The 21,946-nt window shown below is 56.1% G+C and overlaps 1 protein-coding gene across 1 annotated transcript; it reads right to left on the bottom strand.

The window, feature by feature from the left end:
* Positions 1-1,096: 1,096 nt before the first annotated feature.
* Positions 1,097-21,130, bottom strand: cenpk (centromere protein K; the record flags this gene model as incomplete). The annotated part of the gene is made up of 9 exons (XM_078537744.1): positions 1,097-2,174; positions 3,963-4,025; positions 8,928-9,060; positions 10,121-10,222; positions 11,341-11,423; positions 12,393-12,439; positions 18,564-18,639; positions 19,596-19,655; positions 20,993-21,130. Coding segments are annotated over 9 exons (861 nt in total), but the record flags the coding sequence as incomplete, so codon positions are not given.
* Positions 21,131-21,946: the final 816 nt, after the last annotated feature.

Here is a 21,946-nt window from a genome sequence, read left to right as displayed (position 1 = left end):
GATGGGGATGGTGTAGAGGGAGCTTTACTCTGTATCTAACCCCGTGCTGTACCTGTCCTGGGAGTGTTTGATGGGGACAGTGTAGAGGGAGTTTTACTCTGTATCTAACCCCGTGCTGTACCTGTCCTGGGAGTGTTTGATGGGGACGGTGTAGAGGGAGCTTTACTCTGTATCTAACCCCGTGCTGTACCTGTCCTGGGAGTGTTTGATGGGGACAGTGTAGAGGGAGCTTTACTCTGTATCTAACCCCGTGCTGTACCTGCCCTGGGAGTGTTTGATGGGGACGGTGTAGAGGGAGCTTTACTCTGTATCTAACCCCATGCTGTACCTGCCCTGGGAGTGTTTGATGGGGATGGTGTAGAGGGAGCTTTACTCTGTATCTAACCCCGTGCTGTACCTGTCGTGGGAGTGTTTGATGGGGATGGTGTAGAGGGAGCTTTACTCTGTATCTAATCCCGTGCTGTACCCGTCCTGGGAGTGTTTGATGGGGACGGTGTAGAGGGAGCTTTACTCTGTATCTAACCCCGTGCTGTACCTGTCCTGGGAGTGTTTGATGGGGACGGTGTAGAGGGAGCTTTACTCTGTATCTGACCCCGTGCTGTACCTGTCCTGGGAGTGTTTGATGGGGACGGTGTGGAGGGAGCTTTACTCTGTATCTAACCCCGTGCTGTACCTGCCCTGGGAGTGTTTGATGGGGACGGTGTAGAGGGAGCTTTACTCTGTATCTAACCCTGTGCTGTACCTGTCCTGGGAGTGTTTGATGGGGATGGTGTAGAGGGAGCTTTACTCTGTATCTAACCCCGTGCTGTACCTGTCCTGGGAGTGTTTGATGGGGATGGTGTAGAGGGAGCTTTACTCTGTATCTAACCCCGTGCCGTACCTGTCCCGGGAGTGTTTGATGGGGACAGTGTAGAGGGAGCTTTACTCTGTATCTAATCCCGTGCTGTACCTGTCCTGGGAGTGTTTGATGGGGACGGTGCTGATGCTGTACAGATTCAGTGCCGCGATTCCGGATGGGATGCCTCTCTAGCTCGAGCGGTACAGGGGCCCAGCAGCATTTGAAAATGAAAATCAGTGAAACGCAGCGGGTGAAGACACGTGACAAGCGTTTTAATGAACAGTACATCGGGCGGCGACCGGGGGGACGAGCCGCAGAGCTGCCGGGGGAAATCTGCAGGCGCGAGGAGCGTCTTTCGAAAGCTGCTGTGTGTGGGGGGAAGCCCCCCGGCACAGGGTGGGGTTCAGGAAGCAGGGTCACCGTCTGCACTCGGGCGGTCCCACACCCGCCTCTAGGCAAGCTCGGGGGTGGTACAGAGGGTGAAGGTCGCCATCTTCGGTCGGCTCACCGCGCCGGCGCGTCTTGCCCTCCCGCCCTCTGCTCTGACATGACCAACAGGACCACGGTGTTCGCCCCTGCTTTCCAAACATCCTCTCGGCGATGGGACCCGCGTTCCGGGGGACAGGGAGGAGGAGGAGGGGGCGCGGAAGAGGGATCTCCGCCTCCTCCTTTGTTGCTTCCTCCCCACCCCGGGCCGACCCCGGTGTTTATTGGCCGGCGGGGGCGGGGTAAAGGGCGATCTCGGTGGAGTTGGCACTCCGCTGGCTCTGAAGCAGCGGCGGGGGGAGGGGTGCTCGAGGTGGGGTGGGGGTGGTGGGGGAAGGAGCAGTGGGTAAAGTCCATGGTGACATGGCCCAGCGCCCCATGCAGGTAGTGGGGGGCAAAGCGTTGCCTCTCCCGTCATGTCTCATTCAAACAACTCCCGCCCTGTCGGGAGTGACAGACCCCTCCAGGGGGTGACGGACCCTCCCGCGCTCGGTCTCTTGCCATCTGGAAGCCGCCCGGGAGGGAGAGGGGCCCAGAGCGAGGCTGGTAAGGGTGGGCTGACAGGCTCGATGCTGTTCAGGCTCGGGTACAAAGGGGCCGGCGGGTGGGGGTAAGGGAAGGTGGGGGTGAGGGATGGTAGGTGAGCACACGGCCGGACACATTCCCCCCTCCTCCTTCTCCTCCCGCCCGCCTACTGGTCGAACTCCTCCAGGCGGATGCGGAGTGGATCGTCAGGGTGGCGCTGGACCACCCCATAACGCAGCAGCGCCTCAACGAAGGGCGGCCAGAAAGTGTCGTCCAGCTCCAAGTAAGGGTCATGCGGGCTCTTCATCGTCTTGGTCATGAGGTGCTGAGAGAGAGAGAGAGAGAGGCAGAGAGAGAGAGAGGCGCAAAGAGAGAGAGAGAGAGAGAGAGAGGCAGAGGCAGAGAGAAGCAGAGAGAGAGAGAGAGAGAGAGAAGCAGAGAGCGAGAGAGAGGCAGAGAGAGAGAGAGAGAGAGAGAGAAGCAGAGAGCGAGAGAGAGGCAGAGAGAGAGAGAGAGAGAGAGAGGCAGAGAGAGAGAGAGAGCGAGAGAGGCAGAGAGAGAGCGAGAGAGAGAGAGGCAGAGAGAGAGAGAGAGGCAGAGAGAGAGAGAGGCAGAGAGAGAGAGAGGCAGAGGGAGAGAGAGAGAGAGAGAGGCAGAGGGAGAGAGAGGCAGAGAGAGAGAGAGGCAGAGGGAGAGAGAGGCAGAGAGAGAGAGAGGCAGAGGGAGAGAGAGGCAGAGAGAGAGAGAGGCAGAGAGAGAGAGAGGCAGAGAGAGAGAGAGGCAGAGGGAGAGAGAGGCAGAGGGAGAGAGAGAGAGAGAGAGAGAGAGGCAGAGAGAGAGAGCGAGAGACAGAAGCAGAGAGGGTGTGAGAGGCCAAGGGGGAGAGGCAGAGAGGGAGAGAGACACAAGAGGATGAGGGCCTGGGTGACAGCAAAGCACAAACCACACGGCAGGACACCCGCCTGAAGCGCCAACAATCAGAGACGGGCATACGGAGCGTCCCTCATTGAAACGGCCCCGTCTCCTCCACTGCCGATGCTCTCCGGGTCGGCCCCCATTAACTTCATCTGAAACTGCTGTCCCCCCGTGTCCGAACTCACACCGAATCCTGTTCACCCATCACACCCTGTGCTCGCTGACCCACATTGGCTCCAGCCCCGACAACCCTCCCCATCTCTGTAACCTCCTCCAACCCCCAACAACCCTCCCTATCTCTGTAACCTCCTCCAACCCCTATAACCCTCCCTATCTCTGTAACCTCCTCCAGTCCCTACAACCCTCCCTATCTCTGTAACCTCCTCTAGCCCCTACAACCCTCCCTATCTCTGTAACCTCCTCCAGCCCCTACAACCCTCCCTATCTCTGTAACCTCCTCCAGCCCCTACAACCCTCCCTATCTCTGTAACCTCCTCCAACCCCTACAACCCTCCCTACCTCTGTAACCTCCTCCAGCCCCTACACCCCTCCCTACCCCTGTAACCTCCTCCAACCCCTACAACCCTCCCTACCTCTGTAACCTCCTCCAGCCCCCTACAACCCTCCCTATCTGTGTAACCTCCTCCAGCCCCTACAACCCTCCCTATCTGTGTAACCTCCTCCAGCCCCTACAACCCTCCCAATCTCTGTAACCTCCTCCAGCCCCTACACACCTCCCTATCTCTGTAACCTCCTCCAGCCCCTACAACCCTCCCTATCTCTGTAACCTCCTCCAGCCCCTACAACCCTCCCTATCTCTGTAACCTCCTCCAGCCCCTACAACCCTCCCTATCTCTGTAACCTCCTCCAGCCCCTACAACCCTCCCTATCTCTGTAACCTCCTCCAGCCCCTACAACCCTCCCTATCTCTGTAACCTCCTCCAGCCCCTACAACCCTCCCTATCTCTGTAACCTCCTCCAGCCCCCTTCAACACCCCCACCGCCCCGGGGGTCTCTCTAACGACGCAAGTGGGCAGGGGGTTCCCACAGCCAGAAGCCGATCGACATTTACACACCGTCGTGAACTGGGCGCTCACTATCCCAGTCCGAACCTCCGCATCCCGTGGCATCCTCCCACCCCCCAGCCCCCCAGCCCACCCCCGAAGACCCCGCGGACGGCAAGTGGTCTCGTCCTCACCTCCAGAATCTCATGCAGCGTGATGAAGTTGGCCGCGTTTTCTCCCCTCTTGGGCGCCAATCTCTGAAAGCAGAAAGTTGCACAGAGATTAATTGAGAGGGGGGGCCAGGGGCGGGCACCCAGGTCCCAGTGGGTCAGCCTGCAAGCATCCCAGCTGGCATCAGACAGAGCCGCCCGCTCCACAGAGCTGCCCACCAACCCCCATTCCGTGCCCAGCGAACCACAGCATCGCCACGGGGCAGAGTACGGACGTCCACTCGGCCCGTCGTGTCTAGACCGGCTCTCCAAACGAGCAACGCGCCTCCTGCCTCTCCACCCCCAGCACATTCTTCCCTTCCCAATGATCCCATTCCCTCCTCGATTGGCCCTGCCTCTCCCCCACCCCACTACCACCACCACCACCAACACCCCCGTCCAAGGCAAGCGCATTCCAGATCCTAACCACCCGCCGGGTGAGAAAGCTTCTCCTCACAGCTCCGCCCCACTGCTCTTCGCCGATCGCCTTAAACTCCGCCTCCCTCTGGCTCTCGGTCCTTGCGCCCCCCGCGAACGCTACGAATTCGGGGCGCGGGGTGGGCCATTCGGTATCGTTGCACCGTTCCCATTAAGATCACGGCTGATCTGATCCTGCACCCCCCACACCCCCCCCAAACAAATTCGATTCCCAACCCCCCCACAATGGGAACGGTTTCTCCCTGCCAGTTCCAGTTCCAGCACTGATGGAGGCCACTCAGCCCCTCCTGCCTGTGCTGGCCCCTCTGCAAAAGCACCTCGCTCAGTCTCCGCCCCCCCCACCCCACCCTCTCTCCGTCACCCCGCACATTCTTCCTCTTCAGATAATGATCCAATTCCCCCGCTTTGGAAAGCCTCGATTGACCCTGCCTCCCCCACACTCTCAGGCAGCGCCTTCCAGATCCTAACCACCCGCCGCGTGAAAAAGTTTCTCCTCGCGTCTCCGTCGCTACTTTTGCCGATCGCCTTAAATCTGCCTCCCTCTGGTTCTCCATCCTCCCGCCAATGGGAACAGTTTCTCCCTCTGTCCACTCTGTCCCAGGCCCCCTCATGATTTTGAACACCTCGATCAAATCTCCCCTCGACCTTCTCTTCTCCGAGGAGAACAGTCCCAACTTCTCCAATCCATCCACGGAACTGAAGTTCCTCATCCCTGGAACCATTCTCATCAATCTTTTCCGCTCTCTCTCTAAAGCCTTCACATCCTCCCTAAAGTCCGTCGCCCAGAGCTGGACACAGCACTCCGGCCGAGGCGGGAGAGCCGCTTGCGTAGGAGCCTATGCAACAATGGCACACAGCTTTTGTGAGGCCGCTCCTGCAGTGCCGTGCACGGGTTTTGGTCTCCTTAACCCGAGGAGGGGCATACCCGAGTGTAGCGGGCTGGTTGCTGGGGGGGGGGTGTGGGAGCGTCCCCAGTGGGGAGAGATTGAGCGGAATGGGCCGATATTCACCAGGGGGGGGGGTTCTGAAGAACGAGAGGCGATCGCACTGAGACGTGTAAAATTCTGAAGCCTGTGGAACTCGCTACCACAGAAAAGGAGTTGAGGCCAAAACATTGTGCGTTTTCAAGAAGGAGTTGGATATAGCTCTTGGGGGAGTGGGGGCGAACGGGGTCACAGGGTTGATGCTGAGAGGCTGATCCCTCCCATCCCCCGGCGGGAGAGTCTAGAACACTGGTGGGGGTGGGGGGATCACAGATTCAGCATAAAGGGGGAGGGGCGGCCATTCTGGACTCCCCCACCCATCGGGAACACCCTTCCTGTATCTACCCTGTCTAGTCCTGTTAGAATTTTATAGGTTTCTATGAGATCTCCACCCTCCTCATTCTCCGGAACTCCAGCGAATATAATCCTAACCGGCTCAATCTCTCCTCATGCGAGCGATGGAGAATTGAACGAACTCAACCTGACAACATATAAACTACGCACTTAAAAATAATAAGAAAACCTTTCCTTTCTATTCGGCTGGTTAAGGAGAGACACACTTTGCAAAGTGAAACCTTCATAACTATGCAATCAATTTATCGAGCCAGAACTTCTGACCTCTGTGGTGGGGGTGGGGGGAGGTGGTTAGAGTTATCCAGGAAGTTTTCCTCACCCCCCCACCCACCCAAGGTGCACTGGGGACCTCACCCCCAGAGGTCCCCACGCAAGGACGGCAAGGGAATTGCCCGGGAAGTTCAAACTCCCGCTGGACAATCACCCTGCACCGGGAACCATTCCATACCCCTGATTTAAATCAGAGATTTCGGACGGTTCAGGCTCTTTTGACGGGATAGTTACCCAGGGGGAGCAGAGAGGGGAATTAAAAGCACTTCTAGACTCCTGGCTAACCACAGTACTGACTGCACCCTGTTGATGCCCCACCCCACTACCTCTCCAACTCTCCCCACCCCCACAACTCCCCCAACCCATCCTCCAACCCTGGCTGACCACCCGGCTGCACCTCCCCACCGACCCGGCCTAGCACCCCCAGCCTCCCAGACTGACCGCTACCCCCACCCCTGGAAGAATTAACCCAGGCTGGTCTTTTTGGTTCACGCTGGTTTATTTTCAAGACAACTTCCTCAGCGCTGCTGACTTCCAAGTCGCTTCCCCACACAAACCTGATCCAGCTGTACCTTTTTAATCCTGTTTAGACGGGTTAATCCATGCCCATCACCTGTTTAACTAGCAACTGGTTTTAACAAGGTGATTGCCATTGGCTCAGTTCATAGCACCCTCGCCTTTGAGTCAGAGGGTTGTGGGTTCATGTCTCACTCCCGGAAAACCAAGAACTGTGATTGTACTCGAAAGAGTTGTGACTGTTGATAACTCGAAGGAGTTTAGCACCCACACCAATCCTACCCACAGTCAGCACCCGCACAGGCAGCTTTCCCCCCACCCACCACCCCCCCCCGCCACAGGCAGCTCCCACCCCGCCCCCCCGCCACAGGCAGCTCCCCCCCGCCACAGGCAGCTCCCCCCCGCCACAGGCAGCCCCCACCGCCACAGGCATCGCAAAGTGGTCGGCTCACCTGCCTGACAGTGGCCAATGCCGTTGAGAGGGGGCACACCTTCCCCTGCCCCGACGCGGCTGCACCCACGCTGGAGGCCTGGGGGGTGGGGGAGGGAGGGGGGGGAGTGCGCTGCCCTGCCCTCTCCCACCAGGCCCCGAGCCGGAAGGTCAGGCGAGAAAGTGCAACTCCCGACGAAGGTAAGCAAAAGGGAGCGGAGTGACCCCACGACTGTGATTTTTCTTTTAATCACGGGATGCGGGTGTCACTGGCCGGGCCCAGCATTTGTTTCCCATCCCTAATTGCCCCTTGAGAAGGTGGGGGGTGAGCTGCCTCCTTGAGCCGCTGCAGTCCCCGTGTGGTGTAGGTACACCCACCGCGCTGTTAGGGAGGGAGTTCCAGGATTTTGACCCAGCGACAGTGAAGGAACGGCCGATATATTTCCAAGTCGGGATGGTGAGTGGGGCTCGGAGGGGGAACTTGCAGGTGGTGGTGTTCCCCATGTGTCTGCTGCCCTTGTCCTTCTAGGTGGTAGTTTTTTTTTAATTCGTTCACGGGGACGTGGGTGGGCCCAGCATTTGTTGTCCATCCCTAATTGCCCTAGCTCAGAGGGCATTCAAGAGTCAACCGCATTGCGGTGTGGGGTCTGGAGTCACATGGAGACCGGGTAAGGACGGCAGATTTCCCTCCCTAAAGGACCTCGGCGAACCAGAGGGGGCTCTTTTGTTACAACAAACCGACAACGGTCGTCATTAGACTTTTAATTCCAAGTTTTTATTGAATTCAAATTCCACCATCTGCTGTGGCGGGACTCGAACACGGGTGTCCCCCCCCCCGGGAGCATTACCCTGGGTCTCCGGTCCAGTGGCAATACCTGCTACGCCACTGCGGGTTTGGAAGGTGCTGTCGAAGGAGCCCTGGGCGAGTGCCGCTCCCCTCAGGTCCCCGACCCCGTTATTTTAACGATGGCCGACGACCCATGTTATAAACCATCACCCGTCCCGTGAGCTCCCTCACCTCTCGGCACCCGCCCTCTCCGTGACGATTTTCCAACGAGCCTGCTATCTGCCGATCGCTTAAGCGCCGTGCGCACCTCCGGAGGGAGAGAGTGGACGTTCCACCTCGGGGGTGAACAGGGGCCGTTCCCCCCTGTGGGGGTTGATGTTAAGCATCTCTCTAGGCCGGCGGGGAGGGGGGGGAGAGAGAGTGAGTGCACTGCACAAGATGTGGACGCTCTCTCCAGCAACAATGAACGTGGGTGCTCAGACCGTCAACCCAAAGGCCGACTGAGAGGCCTGTTGGCCTTCAGCGCGAAGGGGGTTGGAGTGTAGGGATGAAGGAGTCTTGCTACAACTTTACGGGGTTTTTGGTGAGACCACATCTGGAATAAACCGTGCGCAGTTTTGGTCTCCGCGTTTAAAGGAAGGATAGACTCGCCTCGGAGGCGGGTACAGTGAAGGTTCACTCGATTGGTCCCTGGGATGAGGGGGGGGATGTCCGACGATGAGAGGCTGAGTAAATTGGGCCGATGTTCTCTGGATTTTAGTAGAATGAGAGGCGATCGCATTGAGACGGACAAGATTCTGAAGGGGTTTGACAGGGTGGGCGCGGAGAGATTGTTTCCCCTGCTCGGGGAGATCTAAAACACAGTCTCAGGATAAGGGGGGCCGATCATTTGGGACCGAGATGAGGGGAAATTTCTTCACTCAGAGGGTTGTGAATCTTTGATATTCCCTCCCCCCAGAGGGTTGTGGACGCTCCATTGTTGAAGAGGTTTAAGGCCGGGACGGACGGATTTTTGGTCTCTCTCTGGGAATCGAGGGATACAGGGAGCGGGCGGGAAAGTGGGAGTTGAAGCCCAAGATCAGCCGCAATCGGACTGAATGGGGGAGCAGGCTGGACGGGCCGAATGGTCCACTCCAGCTCCTATCCCTCGTGTTCCTCCGCCCGCTGCTTACCGCTGCCTTTCGCCCGGCCTCCTCCTCGCTGGGGGGAGGGTAATGCACGTCCAGGAAATTTCCCAAGGCCGACAGGAGCTTCTCCTTCTGCACAGTCACCTTCTCCATGTTGGTCTTCATTTTCTGGATCACACTAGGAGAGGAAATCGAAAGCAGAGAGAGAAGGAGTGCGAATGTCAGTCTGTCCCTCTCACGCACCAAGGAGGTGGGCGACCAGTTAGGGTAAATGTGGGCTCCCGGGCTTCAGGAGAACTTCCCCCATCCCCATCCCCCAGCTACTCCCACACCCCGCGTTTCATCCATTAGCGGCACTGGGATCATTTACATGGCAGACAAGAGGCACGGATTTAATGTCTCATCCACAAAGCCAGAGCAGTGCTCCCTCAGCGCTGACCCTCCGACAGTGCGGCGCTCCCTCAGCGCTGACTCTCCGACGGCGCAGCGCTCCCTCGGCGCTGACCCTCCGACAGTGCGGCACTCCCTCGGCGCTGACCCTCCGACAGCGTGGCGCTCCCTCGGCGCTGACCCTCCCACAGCGCGGCGCTCCCTCGGCGCTGACCCTCCCACAGCGCGGTGCTGACCCTCCCACAGCGCGGCGCTCCCTCAGCGCTGACCCTCCCACAGTGCGGCACTCCCTCGGCGCTGACCCTCCGACAGTGCGGCGCTCCCTCAGCACTGACCCTCCGACAGTGCGGTGCTCCCTCAGCACTAACCCTCCGACAGTGCGGCTCTCCCTCAGCACTGACCCTCCGACAGTGTGGCACTCCCTCGGCGCTGAGCCTCCGACAGTGCAGCGCTCCCTCAGCGCTGACCCTCCGACAGTGCGGCGCTCGCTCAGCACTGACCCTCCGACAGTGCGGCGCTCGCTCAGCACTGACCCTCCGACAGTGCGGCGCTCCCTCAGCGCTGACCCTCCGACAGGGCTGATGAGAGCTGACATCCATGAGGATCTAAAGGCTGCAGTGGGAAAGCTCGGGCCCACCGGACAGTCTGAGCTACCCTCTGAACCTTCCAGCAATGCTCTGTGAAAGCCACCAGACCTGATTTAATCAGGTCTACAGCATTACAGGAAGGGGACTTGGGCAGAGTGTGGGTGGAGGGAGAGGCTAAAACTAGGCAGACCCGGTGAACAAGGCATGCAGCCACCCAGGCTCAGCCACCAGTCGCACTGCCCACGCTAGGGGGTCTCTCACCTGTTCTTGGAGAGCGTGAGGAAGTCATGCTGTTGCTGGGCCTCCCGTTTCTCCTGGATCGACGTCTCCATCTCCAGCTGCTCCTGAAGCCACTTCTGCTCCCTGCAAGAGCCCCGGGGGGGAACGTAAGAATCCGCGAGAGGAAGGAATAAAGCCATTCAGCAGCCCCCACCCCTCCCAAGCCTACTCCCCCATTCAGTAAGATCCTGACCGATCTGATTCCAAACTCAACTCCACTTTCCTGTCTCCGCTCCCCTCATAACCCTCGACCCCCTCGTCGATAAGAAATCTGTCTCACTCGGCCTTGAATATATTCAGTGACCCGACCCCCACTGCTCTCTGTGGGGGGCAGAATTCCACAGACTGACCACCCTCTGAGAGAAGAAATTCCTCCTCATCTCCGTCTTCAATGGGAGACCCCTCATTCTGAAACTGTGCCCCCCTCCTCGTTCTAGATTCCCCCCCACGAGGGGAGGGTAACATCCTCTCAGCATCCACCCTGTCAAACCCCCTCCCCTCAGAATCTGATATGTTTCAATAAGATCACCTCTCATTCTTCTAAACTCCAATGGGTAGAGGCCCAACCTGCTCAACCTTTCCTCATCAGACAAACCCCCTTCGTCCCAGGAATCGGCCGAGTGAACCTTCTCTGAACGGCTTCCGATGCGAGTCTGTCCCTCCTTAAGAGAGGAGACCAGAACTGTCCACAGTGCCCCAGGAGCGGCCTCACCAACGCCCTGTCCAGTTGTGGTAAGACTTCCCCACTTTTATACTCCATCCCCCTCGCTCCAGTGGGAGGAACAGGACAGGGGTACGGGGCTGCACGCAGGAAAACGGTGCAGGTAAGGGTGAAGGCGGATGTTTGACCTCGCAGAGTATTCCGCCCCACTCCTCGCCGTGACCCTAGATGCTGGGCGAGGGGTAGCTGGCGACCCCTGCCATGTACCACGGTGCCCGTTGGGGTGGGGGGGCAACCGGACAGGAGGCCTGCACAGCGTGATCGGCACTCTCTGGCCAAGGGTCCGAACTCCCACCGAGATTCACCAGCGAGTGCCCGGCGTTCACGGCTGCTCGGAAGGTTCCGGCCAGAGTCAGGCCAGAGGCCGCTGACAGGTCAGTCAGGCGACTTTTAAACTGAGCCAACAAGGGAGGAGGAGTGGGAGGGGGAGAAGGTGGAACACATAAGGAGCAGGGTTAGCATTGAAACGGCGCTGAAGTACCTCTCTAACTCCTCCTGTAAGGATTTCTTCCTCTTTCTAACGCAGGAGAGGATCATTTCCAACTGCTTGTCCGTATTCTGTAACTGATGGACAAATGGGTAGGTTCAGGTTTCATCACAGTCAACGGGTCCCTAACCTGTGCCGTACCTTAGACAGACAGATAGATACAGAGTGAAACCCCTTCTGTACCGTCCCCATCAAACACTCCCGGGACAGGTACAGCACGGGGTTAGAAACAGAGTAAAGCTCCCTCTACACTGTCCCCATCAAACACTCCCAGGACAGGTACAGCACAGGGTTAGATACAGAGTAAAGCTCCCTCTACAGCGTCCCCATCAAACACTCCCAGGGCAGGTACAGCACAGGGTTAGATACAGAGTAAAGCTCCCTCTACACCGTCCCCATCAAACACTCCCAGGACAGGTACAGCACAGGGTTAGATACAGAGTAAAGCTCCCTCTACACCCTCCCCATCAAACACTCCCAGGGCAGGTACAGCACAGGGTTAGATACAGAGTAAAGCTCCCTCTACAGCGTCCCCATCAAACACTCCCAGGGCAGGTACAGCACAGGGTTAGATACAGAGTAAAGCTCCCTCTACACCCTCCCCATCAAACACTCCCAGGGCAGGTACAGCACAGGGTTAGATACAGAGTAAAGCTCCCTCTACACCGTCCCCATCAAACACTCCCAGGGCAGGTACAGCACAGGGTTAGATACAGAGTAAAGCTCCCTCTACACCCTCCCCATCAAACACTCCCAGGACAGGTTCAGCACGGGGTTAGATACAGAGTAAAGCTCCCTCTACACTGTCCCCATCAAACACTCCCAGGGCAGGTACAGCACGGGGTTAGATACAGAGTAAAGCTCCCTCTACACTGTCCCCATCAAACACTCCCAGGACAGGTACAGCACGAGGTTAGATACAGAGTAAAGCTCCCTCTACACCGTCCCCATCAAACACTCCCAGGACAGGTACAGCACGGGGTTAGATACAGGAGTAAAGCTCTATCTACACTGGGAAGATAAGATTTTCGCAAAAATGATCTCACCTCCTGCTTCCCCAAACACGTCAACACCTCCTGATTGGTGAGCAAAGCTACAGGATATAAAAAGCAAGATAAAAATGGGTAACTGACATAAGATTGTAAGAAATAGGAGCAGTAGGCCATTCGGCCCCTCAAGCCTGTTCCGCCATTCAATTCAATTCACAATATATATCAATGACTTGGATGAGGGAAGTGAATGTACTGTCACCAAATTTGCGGATGACACAAAAATAGATGGGAAGGCAAGTGTTGAGGATGACACAAAGAGTCTACAGAGGGATATAGACAGGTTAAGTGAGTGGGCAAAACCTTGGCAAATGGAATATAATGTAGGAAAATGTGAGGTTATGCATTTTGCCAGGAAGAATAGAGGAGCAGAATATAATTTAAATGGAGAAAGACTGCAGAAAGCTACCGTCCAGAGGCATTTGGGAGTCCTCGTGCATGATTCCCAAAAAGCTAGCATACAAGTTCAACGGGTAATAGGGAAGGCAAATGGAATGTTGGCCTTTATTTCAGCGGGAATGGAGTATAAAAATAGGGGAGCCTTGTTAAAACTATACAAGGCACTAGTTAGACCACACCTAGAATACTGTGAACAGTTTTGGTTCCCTTATCTAAGGAAAGATATACTGGCATTGGAGGCAGCCCAGAGAAGGTTCACTAGGTTGATCCCGGGTATGGAGGGATTTTCTTATGAGGAGAGGTTGAGTAGTTTGGGCCTGTACTCATTGGAGCTTAGAAGAATGAGAGGTGACCTTATTGAAACATATAAGATTCTTAGGGGGTTTGACAGGGTAGATGCTGAGAGGTTGTTTCCCCTTGTGGGAGAGTCTAGGACCAGAGGGCATAATCTCAGAGTAAGGGGATTTAAAACAGAGATGAGGAGGAATTTCTTCTCTCAGAGGGTAGTGAGTCTGTGGAATTCTTTACCGCAGAGGGCTGTAGAGGCTGGGCCGTTAAGTATATTCAAGGCTGAGATAGACAGATTTTTAGTCAGTAAGGGAATCAAGGGTTATGGGGGAAAAGGCAGGAAAGGGGAGTGAGGATTATCAGGTCAGCCATGATCTCATTTGAATGGCGGACCTGACTCGATGGGCCGAATGGCCTACTCCTGCTCCTACGTCTTATGGTTTTCGGATCATGGCTGATCCGTTGGTGGCTTCAACTCCACTTTCCTGTCTGGCCCCAAAACCCTCGGCTCCCTTGTCGCTGATTCATAGAATCGTTATGGCCCAGGAGGAGGCCATTCGGCCCATCATGTCTGCGCCAGCTCTCCGAATGAGCGACTTACTTAGTGCCACTCTCCCCTGCCCTCTCCCCGTCACCCCGCACATTCTTCCTCTTCAGATAATGATCCAATTCCCCCCCTTTGGAAAGCCTCGATTGACCCTGCCTCCCCCACACTCTCAGGCAGCGCATTCCAGACCCTAACCACTCGCCGCGTGAAAAAGTTTCTCCTCGCGTCTCCGTCGCTTCTTTTGCCGATCGCCTTAAATCCAGCTCCCTCTGGTTCTCGATCCTCCTGCCAATGGGAACAGTTTCTCCCTCTGTCCACTCTGACCCAGACCTCCTCGGGATTTTGAACACCTCGATCAAATCTCCTCTCGACCCTTTCTTCTCCAAGGAGAACAGTCCACATTTAGAATATTGTGAGCAATTTTGGGCCCCGTATCTCAGGAAGGATGTGCTGGCCCTGGAGAGAGTCCAGAGGAGGTTCACGAGAACGATCCCAGGAATGAAAGGCTTAACATATGAGGAATGTTTGAGGACTCTGGGTCGATACTCGATGGAGTTTAGAAGGATGAGGGGGGGAATCTGATTGAAACTTACAGAATACTGAAAGGCCTGGATAGAGTGGACGTGGGGAAGATGTTTCCATTAGTAGGAGAGACTAGGACCCGAGGGCACAGTCTCAGAGTAAAGGGAAGACCTTTTAGAACAGAGATGAGGAGAAACTTCTTTAGCCAGAGAGTGGGTGAATCTATGGAATTCATTGCCACAGAAGGCTGCGGAGGCCAGGACATTGAGTGTATTTAAGACCAAGATAGGTTCTTGATTGGTAAGGGGATCAAAGGTTACGGGGAGAAGGCGGGAGAATGGGATTGAGAAACTTATCAACCATGATTGAATGGCAGAGCAGACAACGTGGGCCGAATGGCCTAATTTCTGCTACTATGTCTTATGGTCTTATGGTCTCAGCTTCTCCAATCTATCTTCATAACTGTAGTTCCTCATCCCTGGAACCATTCTCGAGTCTCTACCGCACCCTCTAACACCTTCACATCCTTCCGAAAGAGCAGCACTCAGCACTGGACGCAATACTCTAGCTGAGGCCGAACTAGTGACTTATACAAGTTCAACATAGCCTCCTTGCTCTTGTACTCAATGCTCCTATTAATAAAACCGAAGATAACGGTATGTCGATCAGAAATCTGTCTCACTCGGCCTTGAATATATTCAGTGAGCCGAACTCCGCTGCTCTCTGTGGGGGGGGGGGGGGTTATTCCACAGACTGACCACCCTCTGAGAGAAGAAATTCCTCCTCGTCTCCGTCTTCAATGGGAGACCCCTCATTCTGAAACTGTGCCGCCGCCCACCTTGTTCTAGATTCCCCCACAAGAGAAATAATCCTGGATATTCCAGGAGGCAAGAACTACAGGACACGGATTGAAGAGAATCAGCAAAAGAACCAGAGGTGGGGGGAAAGAGATGAGGAGTTTTTTTTTGACGCAGCGAGTAGTTGCCTGAAAGGGCGGTGGAAGCAGATTCACGCTCGCAAAGGGGGAAAATTTGCAGGGCCAGGGGGCAAAGAGTGGGGGGGGCAACGGGGGTGGGGGGGGCAAGGTGTTTGGGTGGGGGGGACAGAGTGTGCAGCTAATTGGGGAGCTCTTTCAGAGAGCCAGCACAGGCCCAATGGGCCAAATAGCCTTCTCGTGTACATTACCATTCCATAAACATAAAGGGGAGGTAGGAACAGGAACAGGAGGAGGCCATTCAGCCCCTCTCGAGCCTGTTACACAGGAACAGGAGGAGGCCCATTCAGCCCCTCTCGAGCCTGTTACACAGGAACAGGAGGTGCCCATTCAGCCCCCCTCTCGAGCCTGTTACACAGGAACAGGAGGAGCCCATTCAGCCCCTCTCGAGCCTGTTACACAGGAACAGGAGGAGGCCATTCAGCCCCTCTCGAGCCTGTTACACAGGAACAGGAGGAGGCCCATTCAGCCCCTCTCGAGCCTGTTACACAGGAACAGGAGGAGCCCATTCAGCCCCTCTCGAGCCTGTTACACAGGAACAGGAGGAGGCCATTCAGCCCCTCTCGAGCCTGCCCCGCCATCCAATGAGATCATGCCTGACCTGTGACCTAACTCCATCGACCCTCCTTCGCCCCGTATCCCTTAATACCTTCGAGAGACTTTTGTTATCCAATCTCCCAGATTTAAAACTAACTGACCCGGCATCAGTGGCCGTTTGGGGGAAGAGAGTTCCAAACTCCGACCACCCTTTGTGTGTAGGGGTCTTTCCCCATTTCACTCCTGAAGGGTCTGCCTCTCCTTTTCAGACTCTGCCCCCTCGCCCCAGACTCACCACCCCCCCCACCCGACCAGCGGGAAACGGGGTCTCTCTCTCTATCGACCCTCTCAGTTCCTCTGATTGTCTCAAACACTTCGATCAAATCAACATCCCCGGAACCTTCTAAATTTCAGGGAATTGGGTCAAAATCCCGGAACTCCCTCCCTAACAGCGCTGTGGCTGTACCTACACCGCACGGGACAAAATCCCGGAACTCCCTCCCTAACAGCGCTGTGGGCGTACCTACACCACACGGGAGAAAATCCCGGAACTCCCTCCCTAACAGCGCTGTGGGTGTACCTACACCACACGGGAGAAAATCCCGGAACTCCCTCCCTAACTGCGCGGTGGCTGTACCTACACCACATGGACAAAATCCTGGAACTCCCTCCCTAACAGCTCTGTGGGTGTACCTACAACACACAGGACAAAATCCTGGAACTCCCTCCCTAACAGCGCTGTGGCTGTACCTACACCACACAGACAAAATCCCGGAACTCCCTCCCTAACAGCGCTGTGGGTGTACCTACACCACACGGACAAAATCCCGGAACTCCCTCCCTAACAGTGCGGTGGCTGTACCTACACCACACGGACAAAATCCTGGAACTCCCTCCCTAACAGCGCTGTGGCTGTACCTACACCACACAGGACAAAATCCTGGAACTCCCTCCCTAACAGCGCTGTGGCTGTACCTACACCACACGGACAAAATCCCGGAACTCCCTCCCTAATAGCGCTGTGGCTGTACCTACACCACACGGACAAAATCCCGGAACTCCCTCCCTAACAGCACTGTGGGTGTACCTACACCACACAGGACCAAATCCCGGAACTCCCTCCCTAACAGCACTGTGGCCGTACCTACACCACTCAGACAAAATCCCATAACTCCCTCCCTAACAGCGTTGTGGCTATACCTACACCACACAGACAAAATCCTGGAACTCCCTCCCTAACAGCACTGTGGCTGTACCTACACCACACGGACAAAATCCCGGAACTCCCTCCCTAATGGCGCTGTGGCTGTACCTACACCACACAGGACAAAGTCCCGGAACTCCCTCCCTAACAGCGCTGTGGGTGTACCTACACCACACGGACAAAATCCTGGATCTCCCTCCCTTACAGCGCCTTGGATGTACCTACACTACACTGGGGACAAAATCCTGGAACTCCCTCCCTAACAGCGCTGTGGCTGTACCTACACCACACGGACAAAATCCTGGAACTCCCTCCCTAACGGCGCTGTGGCTGTACCTACACCACAGGGACTGCAGCGGTTCAAGAAGGCTGCTCACCACCACCTTCTCAAGGGGCAATTAGGGGTGGGCAATAAATGCTGGCCCAGCCAGTGAAGGCCACATCCCATGGATAAGAAAGAAAAGATACAACCTTAGTTTGTGTTTAATCATAAGAAAGTAAGGAGGCTATAAACAGACATAGAGAGGTTAAGTGAGTGGGCAACGATCCGGCAAATGGAGTATAACGTGGGAGAATGTGAAATTGTCCATTTTGACAGGAAGAATAAAAGAGAAGCTTATTATCAAAATGGTGAGAGATTGCAGAGCTCTGAGGTGCAGAGGGATCTGGGTGTCCTAGTGCATGAATCACAAAAGGCTCGTATGCAGGCACAGCAAGTAACTAGGAAAGCTCATAGAATGTTATCGTTTATTGCGAGGGGAATTGAACACAAGTAGGGAGGTTATGCTTCAGTTGTACAGGGCACTAGTGAGACCACATCTGGAGGACTGTGTACAGCATTGGTCTCCTTATTTAAGGAAGGATGTAAATGTGTTGGAAGCAGTTCAGAGAAGGTTCACCAGACTAATACCTGGAATGGGTGGGTTGTCTTATGAGGAAAGGTTGGACAGGTTAGGCTTGTATCCGCTGGAGTTTAGAAGAGTGAGAGGCGACTTGATTGAAACCTTTAAGAACCTGAGGGGTCTTGGACAGGGTGGATGTGGAGAGGATGTTTCCTCTTGTGGGAGAATCGAGAGCTAGGGGTCATTGTTTAAAAATAAGGGGTCGCCCATTGAAGACAGAGACGATGCAAAACTTTTTTCTCTCAGAGGGTGGTGAGTGTTTGGAACACTCTTCCTCCAAAGGCGGTGGAAGCAGAGCCTTTGAATATTTTTAAGGCCGAGGTAGAATAGATTCTTGGTAAACAAGGGCGGGGGGGGGTGGTGAAAGGTTATCGGGGGTGGGCGGGAATGTGGAGTTGAGGTTACAATTAGGTCAGCCGTGGTCTTATTAAACAGCGGAGCAGGGCTCGAGGGGCTGAATGACCTACTCCTGCTCCTACGTAACCCTTGGAGTCCAGGGGGTCACTCCGGCAAAACGACACTGCTCCCCCTCCCAGGTCTGCTTTGCCATCCTGAGCTTTGATGCCACCCATAAGACAACTGCATAAGACAGAGGAGCAGAAATTAGGCCATTCGGCCCATCGAGTCTGCTCCACCATTCAATCATGGCTGATAAGTTTCTCAACCCCATTCTCCGGCCTTCTCCCCGTAACCTTTGATCCCCTTAGCAATCAAGACACCCCAGGGCTGCTCTCAGTGCATCACAGTTCTGGCTACAGTCTTGGTCTCTACTCACGTTTGGGGGTGCGGTTTTTTTGGACGTGCAGCTCTGCCAGGAGGGCTCTTTCACGGGCCAACAACACAGCCAGCTGCTGAGGGGAATAAACAACAAACATCCTTCAGAAATCAGGGGAACCCAGATAGGAAACCTTCAGCAACTGCTCCTCAGGCAAACAGCGCAGAAGATCTCGACGCACAGGGGGCAGACCCTCTGACAGTGCGGCGCTCCCCCAGCACCCACCCTCCGACAGTGCGGCGCTCCCTCAGCACTGACCCTCCGACAGTGCGGCGCTCCCTCAGCACTGACCCTCCAACAGTGCGGCGCTCCCCCAGCACCCACCCTCCGACAGTGCGGCGCTCCCTCAGCACTGACCCTCCGACAGTGCGGCGCTCCCTCAGCACTGACCCTCCGACAGTGCGGCGCTCCCTCAGCACTGACCCTCCGACAGTGCGGAGCTCCCTCAGCACTGACCCTCCGACAGTGCGGAGCTCCCTCAGCACTGACCCTCCGACAGTGCGGAGCTCCCTCAGCACCGACCCTCCGACAGTGCGGCGCTCCCTCAGCACCGACCCTCCGACAGTGCGGCGCTCCCTCAGCACTGACCCTCCGACAGTGCGGAGCTCCCTCAGCACTGACCCTCCGACACTGCGGAGCTCCCTCAGCACTGACCCTCCGACAGTGCGGAGCTCCCTCAGCACTGACGCTCCGACAGTACGGAGCTCCCTCAACACTGACCCTCCGACAGTGCGGCGCTCCCTCAGCACTGACCCTCCGACAGTGCGGCGCTCCCTCAGCACTGACCCTCCGACAGTGCGATGCTCCCTCAACACTGACCCTCCGACAGTGCGGCGCTCCCTCAGCACTGACCCTCCGACAGTGCGATGCTCCCTCATCACCGACCCTCCAACAGCACGGCTCTCCCTCAGCACTGACCCTCCGACAGCGCAGCGCTCGCTTGCGCCCGAGGGTGGGGGAAACCGTGCTGGCGGGCGCAGGAGCCCAAGCTGCGGAGGGGTGGAAGGGCGAGGACATTGTACACGGACTCACCGGGCTTTCCGAATCCTGGATCACCTCCCTCATGTCGGCAAGGGTGAGCTTGTTCTGAAACTGCAGTGGGGGGTGGTGGGAGGAGAAGAGAGAGGTGAGCACAGGTTAAAATCTGCGAGTACGGGGCCATGTGGACAAAGAGTCTGGCCACCGTCTCACCCGTTAAACATATTCCGGGTCTTTAACATTCAGTTTCCACCCCACCTTCCCCACAGCCAACTTAACCCTTCCTCAAATCCTGGTCTTTGATCCTGAACTGAGACAGAATTACCCAGGGGGTTTCGACAGAGAAGGCAGGGCGGGCATAGAGAATACGTTTCCCATTTGTGCCGGGAGACTAGAACAGGGGGTTGTGGTTGGGGGCTGTGAATACAGGAGACGCCCTGCAGCTGCTATCAGTGCGATAACGTTACAGAACCACCTGAATGCCAGACTTGCTACGATGGGGTGGCGCAGTGAGAAAAGGTGGTGCCGGGGGAGGGGGGGGGGTGCGATTTTTTTTAAAAAATTCTTTCACAGGATGTGGCCGGGCCCAGCATTTGTTGCCCGTCCCTAATTGCCCCCTTGAGAAGGTGGGGGGTGAGCCGCCTCAGTCCCGTGTGGTGTAGGTACACCCACCGCACTGTTACGGAGGGAGTTCCAGGATTTTGACCCGGCGACAGTGAAGGAACGGCCGATATGTTTCCGAGTCGTGATGGTGTGTGTGGCTCGGAGGGGAACTTGCAGGTGGTGGTGTTCCCCATGTGTCTGCTGCCCTTGTCCTTCTAGATGGTAGAAAATTGCTGGGATCCATTATTAAGGAGGTTCTAGCAGGATGCTTAGAAAAATCATAATGGGATCAGGCAGGGTGAACATGGTTTTGAGAGAGGGAAAATTGGGCTGAACTCATTCATTAGCGTTTTTGAGGGAGTGACTAGCAAGGTGGATAAAGGGGAATCAGAAGATGTGCTGTACTTGGATTTCCAGAAGGTTACTACACAGGAAGAGAGCTCATGGTGCAGCGGGTAACACATGATATTGGATAGAGCAACAGGCGAGTTGCTGCAGTGCATCTTGTAGATGGTACACACACACTGCTGCCCCAGTGCGTCTGTGGTGGAGGGAGTGAATGTTTGTGGATGGGGTGCCCATCAAGCGGGGCTGCTTTGTCCTGGATGGTGTCGAGCTTCTTGAGTGTTGTGGGAGCTGCACTCATCCAGGCAAGTGGGGAGTATCCCATCACACTCCTGACTCGTGCCTTGTAGATGGTGGACAGGCTTTGTGGGGGAGTCCGGAGATGAGTTACTCGCCGCAGGATTCAGAGGGTAGAAAAGAGGGCAGGGTGAGGATTGTTAGAAATACAAGTGAGAACTGAGGGGGGGCGGGGGGGGAAAGGAAAAGGCTTGCCGCTGTCTCACCTCTCCCAGCTCTCTCCAGGCCTCGTTGCACTCCTCCAGCAGCTCCTCCTCCGCAGAGTCCGAGAGTCGAGTGGTGTTGACAAGGGGTGGGGCGAGGTAGCTCTGATACAGCGCCGAGCGCCTGGCCAGCTCCTCAGCCTGTGGGAGTCACAAGGTTCACACGGTGACGAATAGAGCAACGCAACGAGTGAGCACCGTGGGGGAGGGGGGGGACATTCAGTCCATTGAGTGCCTGCTGGCCCACCTGTACAACAATACAGTCAGTCCCATTCCCCACCCCCACCCCCTGCTCTCTCCCTGTAACCCGGCAAGTTTATTCCCCTCAAGCTCCCACCCAATTCCCTTTCGAAATCGCCCACTGTCTCCCTGCAAAGATTAAAGTCTCTTCCTCATATTCCCCCACCCCCACCCCCGCCTGGTACAGAGCCTTCAATCTGGTTCCCCCCGACCCCCTCTCCTGCCCCGCCACAAGCCCTTGTACCCTCACCCAACGGGAACAGCTTTTCTCTGTCTACCCTTATCCAAACCTGCCCTAACGCGAACACACGAATTGGGAGCAGGAGGTGGCCACTCGGCCCCTCGAGCCTGCTTCCCCACCATTCGATAAGATGGCGGCTGATCTGATTGTAACCTCAACCCCGCATTCCCGCCCACCGCCCCCCACCCCCATAACCTTTCACCCCGCCTTCCTTACCATGAATCTATCTAGCTCGACCTTATAAACATTCAAAGACTCTGCTCCCATCGCCTTTTGGGGAACAGAGTTCCAAATACTCTTGACCCTCTGAGGGATAAAAATTCTCCTCACCTCCGTCATAAATGGGCGGCCCCCTTATTTTTAAAGTGATCCCCTCAGTTCTAGATTCTCCCACAAGAGGAAACATCCTCTCCCCAGCCACCCTGTCCACCTCAATCAGATCTCCCCTCGCTCCGAGAAGGAGGGGGACCACCCCC

The sequence above is a fragment of the Cetorhinus maximus genome, unplaced genomic scaffold, assembly GCF_964194155.1.
Source record: "Cetorhinus maximus unplaced genomic scaffold, sCetMax3.hap1.1 HAP1_SCAFFOLD_2917, whole genome shotgun sequence".
NCBI classification, from domain to species: domain Eukaryota; kingdom Metazoa; phylum Chordata; class Chondrichthyes; order Lamniformes; family Cetorhinidae; genus Cetorhinus; species Cetorhinus maximus.
The sequence above is the reverse complement of the archived record's forward strand: the minus strand, read 5'-3'. Positions and strand labels throughout refer to the sequence as shown.